Source organism: Hyperolius riggenbachi, chromosome 5, assembly GCF_040937935.1.
Source record: "Hyperolius riggenbachi isolate aHypRig1 chromosome 5, aHypRig1.pri, whole genome shotgun sequence".
Lineage (NCBI taxonomy): Eukaryota > Metazoa > Chordata > Amphibia > Anura > Hyperoliidae > Hyperolius > Hyperolius riggenbachi.
This window is the reverse complement of record NC_090650.1, coordinates 403,034,685-403,044,299: the sequence shown is the minus strand read 5'-3', so window position 1 is coordinate 403,044,299 and position 9,615 is coordinate 403,034,685. Positions and strand designations below refer to the sequence as shown.

Below are 9,615 nucleotides of genomic sequence, written 5' to 3'. Positions count from 1 at the left end.
AACAGTAAGTGGAAATTGGTGCTTGAGCGATCACAAGCAGCAGCGGAAAAGGGCCCTAAAAATGTACCAGAGTCAGATTGGGGACAAAAAAATGATACCAAGGAAGAGGGAAGCCTCTGGATCCTGCAGAGTTCCAGAGTTCTCAACCCCACCATTGCCGCACCAGATCTTCAGAACATGGCCATGCTCCCTGTGTGTACAAGTGCAGTCATACCGTGCCTGCACAGTAAGCCAGAGCTGCGGGTCCATGTGGGTGAAGAATGGCCATCCTCATACAGGAAGAGGAAAGCGGCCATGACCTCCCAGAAGGTCCTAGTGAACAGCTATGGGGGCACGGAGGACACAGGAAGCCTCTAGAGCAGGGGTGTCAAACTTAAATATGAAGTGGGCTGAAACTGAGCTCTGGGACAAAGTCGCGGGCCGACCACATTAATGTCTAGTGGCCACCTTTCACCCTTATAAACTTGCCTGATGTCTAATAACCCCCTCTCCTCCATCCCCTATACAGTTTAGTAGTCCTCCCTCCCTCATCTATACAATTCCCTGATGTTTAGTGTTCCTCCTCCCCATACAGTTTCCTGGTGTTTAGTGGCCCCCTCATTCCCCTATACAGCCAAGTGGTATCTAGTGGCCCCTTCCTTCTCCTATACAGTTCCTTGGTACCAAGTGCTGTCCCCCTCCCCATATGGCTTCCCTGGAGATCTAAGGCTTAACCCTCCAATATAGCTTCTCTGGTAGTCTAGAGTGGGCCAAACATAATGCAAACTGGGGAAATCACCTGAGGGCCAAATCTGATGGGTCTGAGGGCCAGATTTGGCCCATGGGACAGAGTTTGACATGTACGCTCTAGAGCAGGGGTGTCAAACTTAAATACAAAGTGGGCTGAAATTGTACATGGGAGCCTAGTCGCGGGCCACAATACCCCCTCTAGGTCCACATGGAAAGTGGGGAACAATGTAATATTTGGCTTCTAGCTATTGCTGAAGGACGAATTACAGTGTTTTAAAAGTAACTTCAGCTCCGTCTTCTGACGGCGCCGAAGTTACTCACTGTACGCCGCTATAGCTGTAATTCCTATTACAGTCTATGGTGGCGTCGGCTGTGCCCAAATCTCCTGCGCTGTAATTACAGCGCTAGCCAGAAGCTTACCTATTCCTAGGTAAGTGTATCTCTTTTCTGTTCCAGGCCACCTCAGGTTCTCTTTAACACCCAATACTGACTGCTGTGACAACATTTTTAACTGATGAAACATTTTAACATTATTTTGTTTTGAAAACTCCCAGTTACTGGCTATTATTCTGCTCATTTGACTTCATCAAAGCTGCCTGTGTCCTCACTGGGGAGAGTATCAGTGGTTTCTCGTCGTGTCATTGGGACAGGAAGTGAGAGAATCTCTTCAACAGGAACATATTTTTTTTCACTAGGATATTGTGGGGAAAAAAATAGAATCTTTTTCAGGTCGCTGTTACATACATACAATCATTAATCCTCAAAAACGCAGCAATCTGGAACACAAGTAGCAATAAAGGCACTTAGATACGTATTCAGTTGCAGAAAGAGGACATTAGCTTCCAAAATGGATTGCATTCTGTACAAAACATACTACTGTTTGCTTGCTGACTGGTATGGGTCAAGTAACGACCCTTACCACAAGAGGAAACCTAAAAGCTGGTGGAAGGGTCTAGATCAGAATGTTTTTGCATGCAATTCAGGGACCATTTCCATTAGGGGAAACCTCAAAGCTGGTGAAAGGGTCTAGTACAGAATGTTTTTGCCAACAATCCATTTCGGAAGCTATTGTCCTCTTTCTGCACCTAAATACAATTTGCAATCTTTATTGCTGATAGTCTTGGGAGCAGAGGGTCAACAATTGTGTGTACACTGACCCCACCCCTCAGCACCTGCTTTTCCCTTTAAAATATTGGTCCTCGCAGGAAGAGCATAGCTCCCGTTTCTTGTGTATAGGTTTTGACCTATCCTATGGGAGATATCCCTTTACTTCCCATCACCAGTGAGTGCAGAAAGTGAAGAAAAACCTCCCCAAGGAGGGTGAAAAAGCAATACAATTCTGATAACTCTTTGGTATATAGTGTGGAAAAGGGTCCACTACAACCACTTCTTGAAATCCGGAGCTGGTTGCCAAAAACCCAATGCCAACATGAAGAAGAAAAGTTCTCCGCTCCACGGTTATGATAAAACGTCCAGTCTTTAGTCACAGTGCGGACAGTGAAACATCAATAGAAAGCTCACGCATAGAGTAAAGAGGACTCTGTATTCGTAGCTGCTACGACTAAGGAGTCATTTTTACTCCGATATGCATGAGCTTTCTATTGATGCTTCACTGTCCGCACTGTGACTAAAGATTGGACTTTTATCATATCCTTGGAGCAGAGCCCTTTTTTTCTGATGACTTTGTTATCCGATACAAAGGGGAGTGACGTTTTGGTTTGAGTTCCACTATCACATGGTCTCTAATAAACATGGGATGAGGGAATGGCCAAATTATGGAGGTTTATTTAAAATTCCTTTATTCAGTAATTACATATTTGCAGCGAGAAGACTGGAGGGATTATGTACATCATCGCTTGCCTCTCACTGGAAAAGTTCCACTCGCAATCCGTAGAGACCATTATTATTTGCCGTGTAGTCCTGTTCGGGGTCCCCTCGCCCCGGCCTTTGTACAGTGGATGCGTTATCATCCGGGCTCAACAAAAAGCGTGAAAACATTGGAAAATCTGAAGAAAATGTCTGTAAGGGAGTCGCACCCCACGAATAAAACCCATCAAGTGTTACGATAATTTCACACCAATTTTGGTTTGATCCTTCTTCATCTGCCTCTGGACCTCCTTCTCCATCTTCTTCCTCTGCTGCTCTGCGGTCCTCTTCTCCCGATCGGCCAGTTTCTGCTGCCTGTGAAGGAAAGAACAGGAGGCGATCAGCTCACCTTACTGCGAACAAAGTGAAAGATGCTTATAGTGCGATCCGGAAGCCGACGCTACTGCTTGAAGTGGTATGAAACTCTAAATTTAATCTCTGCTCTAAAATTAAGCACAGGCATAAGGAAAAAAAAAACAAAAAAACAGGTATACAGTTACTGGAAGGGTTAGTAACTCAAAGTCACACATCACTTAGAAGCTTGTTGATAAGAGTGTGTTGCTGATACTAAATTATCAAATTGTCTTGTCTTACTATTTGCATAACAAAAAAAGCAGAGAAACTTCTCTACTCTTATCAACACTGAGGCAAGCTGATAGCATCTCCAGCCCTTAGCCTGTGGAAAATGTCACTCCCCATTCCTCCTCCCCTCTGCCTCTGAAATCTCTGGCTAGTAACCTCCTCCTCCTCTTGCCCAGACTGAGCTCCTATAAGCCCTTGCTACCTGGGACTGAGTGCCAAGGCTCTCTGAAAAGCTGTGGGCAAGGCTTGTTTAGTTTATAGGGAATTAGAGTATTAAAACAAAACAAAAAAAGTATTTGGCTTGAGGAATGCCCTATAAACTATATGAAAGGAACACAATTATGCAATGTGCAAAAGTTTATCTCATATCCACTGAAGCCTCCAGTAATACCTGATTTTACTTCACAGTCCTATTCATCATTAATGCCATAGCTTAAACGTTGCTCCTTCCATGAAGAGGCAGAGCTTTGGGCTGTAGCTCTGCCTCTACTTGCGTCAATCTGTGCGGATCTCCGCCTCTTCCCGCCCCTCTCAGTCTTCTTTCACTGAGAGGGACGGGGAGAGGCGGCGATCAGCGCAGATTGACGCAAATGGAGGAAGAGCTACAGCCCAAAGCTCTGCCTCCCCTGGGAAGCAAAATCCACGACCTGGAAAGTCATGGATGTTTGCCCCGGGATTTTGGGGGTATTAATTGCGCTTTCAGCCACGGGGATGCAGCGTTTCATCTTCGGCATTAATGCTAAAGAAGACTAATGTAGAAACAGGTTTTTTTTGGAGGCTTCAGAGTCTCTTCAAAGAGATACTTAAGTTTACTTAAAAAAGCCAGTTTTACTAGTCCCCTGTAGTCGACCTGTGCCCGCACCGGTGCTTTACGGTCCTCCACTGTGCCTGCATGGCCCTGGCCATGCGCATCCTCGTTCGTGGTCCCGATGCCGGGGGTGTCCTGCGCAGGTGCAGTAGAGATTTCCTTGTACTGTGCAGGACGCTCCCGACAACTGAAACGAGGACGCAGGCGCCAGGCTCAGTTAACCTTTAACCACTTAACATCTCAGTCGTTTTCAGCTTATGCATCCGAGCAATGTTCACCTCCCATTCATTAGCCTATAACTTTATCACTACTTATCACAATGAACTGATCTATATCTTGTTTTTTCCGCCACCAATTAGGCTTTCTTTGGGGGGTACATTTTGCTAAGAGCCACTTTACTGTAAATGCATTTTAACAGGAAGAATAAGAAAAAAAATGAAAAAATTCATTATTTGTCAGTTTTCGGCCATTATAGTTTTAAAATAATACATGCCTCCATAATTAAAACCCACGTATTGTTATTGCCCATTTGTCACGGTTATTTCACCATTTAAATTATGTCCCTCTCACAATGTCTCGCGACAATATTTTATTTGGAAATAAAAGAGCATTTTTTCCGTTTTGCATACATCACTATTTACAAGCTTATAAAAAAAAAAATAGAGAGAAATATTTCATCTTTACATAGATATTTAAAAAGTTTAGACCCTTAGGTAAATATTTATGTTTTTTTTTTTTTATAGTAATTTTTTTTTTTTTTTTTTTTTTTTTTTTTTAATTAAACATTTTATGTGGGCATTTTTGGGAGGGTGGGATATAAAAGTGTTTTATTTGGGGAAATATTGGTGTAGTGTAATGTTTTGGGGTATTTACTTGTAGTTTAACTTTTTGGCCACAAGATGGCAATCTCGATTTTTTTTACATGACGTCACTCTAAGCGTGGGACACAGCTTCAGAAAGAGCGAAGCTTCCGAGAGAAGCTGTCGCTTTTTCAGCGGGGGAGAGGAATCAATGATCGGGCTCCCTAGCCCGATACATTGATTCCGTGGCTACCGACTCCGCGGCCGGGAGTGCGCGTGCACGCGCGGGAGCGCGCCTGTCCTCCTTGACGTTTTTATACGTCAAGGAGGACAAAGTGGTTAAAGATAGGAACAGAAACCTTGCAGACCCCCCAAGCTACATTCACACACTGAACCAGTGTCACCCTTTCAGAGGACACCTGCACACACACTAGAGTCGTTAGGGCCGCCTCAGCTGAGATCAGTCCAATATGGGGCTACACAGCTTTAGTAACATGCAGGTTTGGACTGAAGCGTGAGCAATCCTGACCACGCTGTGCTCAGCTGTGTCTAACAGGTACAATTCACCTGCCAGTTGCAGCCAAATTTCACTCACTCCAACTGAAATCAATACCTTAAAACCTCCTCAGCTTGCCAGGTGGCATCTCCATCCTCCTCCCAGGCGTTTGTGTTTTCTTGCCACGTCTCCAGATCTCCCAGTTCTGGCTGGAAATAGAAATCAAAGGAAACATTACCACATTCATGTCATCTCACTTCATTAATGGACAGCAGGGCTTTTTATTTATTATATGCCAGTGCTGGCCACAGTTTCCAATCAGAAGTAATGCACTGGCCAGCAAACTAACTTAAAGAGAAATTTACAAAAAACAGCCTCTGGTGGGTACTTGCCACAGGAAGGGAAAGCCTCTGGCTCCTTAATAGGGCCTCCGCCACATCCTCTTTATCCTCCAGGATCTAGTGGTGGCAACCCCAAAAATATTTACCTTCCCGGCTCCAGTGCAGGTGCAGTAGCGGCTATCCCTCAGGTTCCAGCGGAAATAGATGAGCCCGATCGGGTCCTCTCTACTGCACAAATCAATTAACCCTTCGTATTCTCGCATGCAAATGTTCAAACAAATGCATTCACAGCTTCACTCATCCAGGCACAACTGTTATCCCTACAGCTAAGTTAAAAGCCAGGGTTTTAGTTCACAGAAGAATGCATTCTTATGCTTAGTCACCTATACTGCGCAGAAGTACCCAGGTAAACATAGGTGTCCTAACTCTGGCCCTGTAACATGCATAGTGCAGACATGCAAACACATTCATTGCATCAAACCTATCAATGGATTAGGAGCACACATCCTGACGTCCTCTCCTGGGACAGATAGCGCATCTTACCAATCGCACAAGGGAGCTAACGTAATGTATCCATGTGCACCATGCACATACACCAGCATAAGCTGTCTGCATGCTGACAAACATACAGGGGAAGGGGAAGTGCACCGAATTGGACCCTAGCCACAGGGGTCAATGATAAGAATAAACATACATATATCCAGGCACATCGCCTCTAGTTAGGACATTATATAAGTTATTAGGGAAAGGGAGGTGCTGAAGGGGGCGTGGCTAGAAAACAGCAACAATCAATTAACCCTTCGCACTCTCGCATGCAAATGTTCAAACAAATGCATTCACAGATTCACTCATCCAGGCACAACTGTTATCCCTACAGCTAAGTTAAAAGCCGGGGTTTTAGTTCACAGAAGAATGCATTCTTATGCTTAGTCACCTATACTGCGCAGAAGTACCCAGGTAAACGTCAGGATGTGTGCTCCTAATCCATTGATAGGTTTGATGCAATGAATGTGTTTGCATGTCTGCACTATGCATGTTACAGGGCCAGAGTTAGGACACAAATGTTTACCTGGGTACTTCTGCGCAGTATAGGTGACTAAGCATAAGAATGCATTCTTCTGTGAACTAAAACCCTGGCTTTTAATTTAGCTGTAGGGATAACAGTTGTGCCTGGATGAGTGAATCTGTGAATGCATTTGTTTGAACATTTGCATGCGAGAGTGCGAAGGGTTAATTGATTTTTGCTGTTTTCCTGCCACACCCCCTTCAGCACCTCCCTTTCCTTAAGAACTTATTTAATGTCCTAACTAGAGCCGATGTGCCTGGATATATGTATTTTTTTCTCTCTACTGCACAGGCGACTCGGGCTCGGCAATTTCCACCGGAGCCTGAGGGATAGCTGCTACTGCGCCGGGAAGCTAAATATTATTGGGGCTGCCACCACTGGATCCTGGAGGGATCCCCTTCCTGGGGTAAGTACCCACCAGTGGATGTTTTGTTTTTTTTCCTCACAGATTTTCTTAAAAATAAATTGCATACCTAACATTGTAGAAGTTGACGTCATATAAAAATTATGCAGTACGGTTTGGTTATGACATTTCTGTTACATACAGCGTATTACAGTATCGTGTAAACTGTTGTAGTTAAGCCCACCAGAGGGATTTCAGACGCACTTTGGAATTGTTGCAAATGACGGCGATTCCAAAAGTGCAAAGCTGATAAAAGTTAGTAGAGTTGAGCCCAAAGGAGCAATTACCAAAATTGCAATCACTAATCCTGCAGTATTTTCTCAGTGATTTAAAACAGGGAAGCAGGGCCCAAAATCGCTTTCCTGTAAATCACTCAGGAAATCACTTTACTTTAAAATAGCAAAATTTGGGTTTTGAGAGTGATTTGCAATCTGAAGCAGCACCTTTTGATTTTGCATGCATCATGCTGACAGATGTTTTTTTGTTTGTTTGTTTGTTTTTTATGATAAAAAACAAAAAAACAAAAAGAAAAGCCCAAGTCACTTTAAAAGGATAGGAAGCAGTCATGACCATTACAACCCCAGTTTTCCTCCATCCCCCTCCTTTATCTCCTTAAAGTGTAACTGTCGGGCATAAAATCAAAAATCAATTCTTTATTTTTATCTGGTAAACAAGTAATAAGGATGCTAACCAGGCAATCCGAAAGTTAAAATCTCTTTTACTTTTCTTGTTTATAAATGATCATTCCCCAGTTTACCTGACTCTTATTTGGTACGTTGCCGCAAAAAGGAAGTTGCAGGGTATGCTGGGTTGTCCTTTTTTGCTTCTGTACACTATTTCCCCTCAGACTTAACTAATGTACAGAAGCAAAAAAAGGACAACCCAGCATGCCCTGCAACTTCCTTTGTGCGGCAACGTACCAAATAAGAGTCAGGTAAACAGGGGAATGATCATTTATAAACAAGAAAAGTAAAAGAGATTTTAACTTTTGGATTGTCTGGTTATTATCCTTATTACTTGGCCTTGGGCAGCACGGTGGCGTAGTGGTTAGCTCTCTCGCCTTGCAGCGCTGGGTCCCCGGTTCGAATCCAAGCCAGGGCACCATCTGCAAAGTTTGTATGTTCTCTCCGTGTCTGCGTGGGTTTCCTGCGGGTACTCTGGTTTCCTCCCACATTCCAAAAACATACGGATAAGTTAATTGGCTCCCCCTAAAATTGGCCCTAGACTACAGTACTTACAATACATAATATAATAATTGCAGTATTTGTATAGCGCCTTTCTCCTGTCGGACTCAAAGCGCTTGCGAGGCAGTCACAAGAGTGCACTCAGTAGGCAGTAGCAGTGTTAGGGAGTCTTGCCCAAAGAGCTCCTTACTGAATTACTGGCTTACTGAACAGGCAGAGCTGAGATTCGAACCCAGGTCTCCTGTGTTAGAGGCAGAGCCCTTAACCAGTACACCATCCAGCCACTACTATAGACATATGGCAATGGTAGGGATTAGAGATTGTGAGCTCCTTTGAGGGACAGTTAGTGACAAGATATAGATAATAAAAAAAAAAAAAAAAAAATATATATATATATATAGTAAGTTTGTCCAATGACAAAGAAATAAAGTCTCAGAACAGTATCATTTCAATGGTAGGTTTATTTTAACAGTGGCAGATAGCACATCAAAAGGAAAATCGAAAAAATAACCTTAAATAAAAGATAGCAACTGATTTGAATTTCATTGAGTGAAATAAGTTTTTGAACCCCTACCAACCATTAAGAGTTCTGGCTCCCACAGAGTGGTTTGACACTTCTACTCAATTAGTCACCCTCATTAAGGACACCTGTCTTAACTAGTCACCTGTATAAAAGACACCTGTCCACAGAATCAATCAATCAAGCAGACTCCAAACTCTCCAACATGGGAAAGACCAAAGAGCTGTCCAAGGATGTCAGAGACAAAATTGTAGACCTGCACAAGGCTGGAATGGGCTACAAAACCATTAGCAAGAAGCTGGGAGAGAAGGTGACAACTGTTGGTGCGATTGTTCGAAAATGGAAGGAGCACAAAATGACCATCAATCGACCTCGCTCTGGGGTTCCACGCAAGATCTCACCTCGTGAGGTGTCAATGGTTCTGAGAAAGGTGAAAAAGCATCCTAGAACTACACGGGAGGAGTTAGTGAATTACCTCAAATTAGCAGGGACCACAGTCACCAAGAAAACCATTGGAAACACATTACACCGCAATGGATTAAAATCCTGCAGGGCTCGCAAGGTCCCCCTGCTCAAGAAGGCACATGTGCAGGCCCGTCTGAAGTTTGCCAATGAACACCTGAATGATTCTGTGAGTGACTAGGAGAAGGTGCTGTGGTCTGATGAGACCAAAATAGAGCTCTTTGGCATTAACTCAACTCGCTGTGTTTGGAGGAAGAAAAATGCTGCCTATGACCCCCAAAACACCATCCCCACCGTCAAGCATGGGGGTGGAAACATTTTGCTTTGTGGATGTTTTTCTGCTAAGGGCACAGGACAA

At 43.8% G+C, this 9,615-nt stretch overlaps 1 protein-coding gene across 1 annotated transcript in view; it reads right to left on the bottom strand.

Moving 5' to 3' along the window:
- Positions 1-2,511: 2,511 nt before the first annotated feature.
- EBAG9 (estrogen receptor binding site associated antigen 9) overlaps positions 2,512-9,615 on the bottom strand; it is a 33,553-nt gene continuing 26,449 nt past the window's right edge. Inside the window, exons 8-9 of the mRNA XM_068234925.1 lie at positions 5,399-5,490; positions 2,512-2,910 (exon numbers count right to left, since the gene is read on the bottom strand). Of these exons, the coding sequence (XP_068091026.1) occupies positions 2,790-2,910; positions 5,399-5,490 (213 nt within the window). The 3' untranslated portion in view covers positions 2,512-2,789. The remainder of the gene's footprint in view (positions 2,911-5,398; positions 5,491-9,615) is intronic.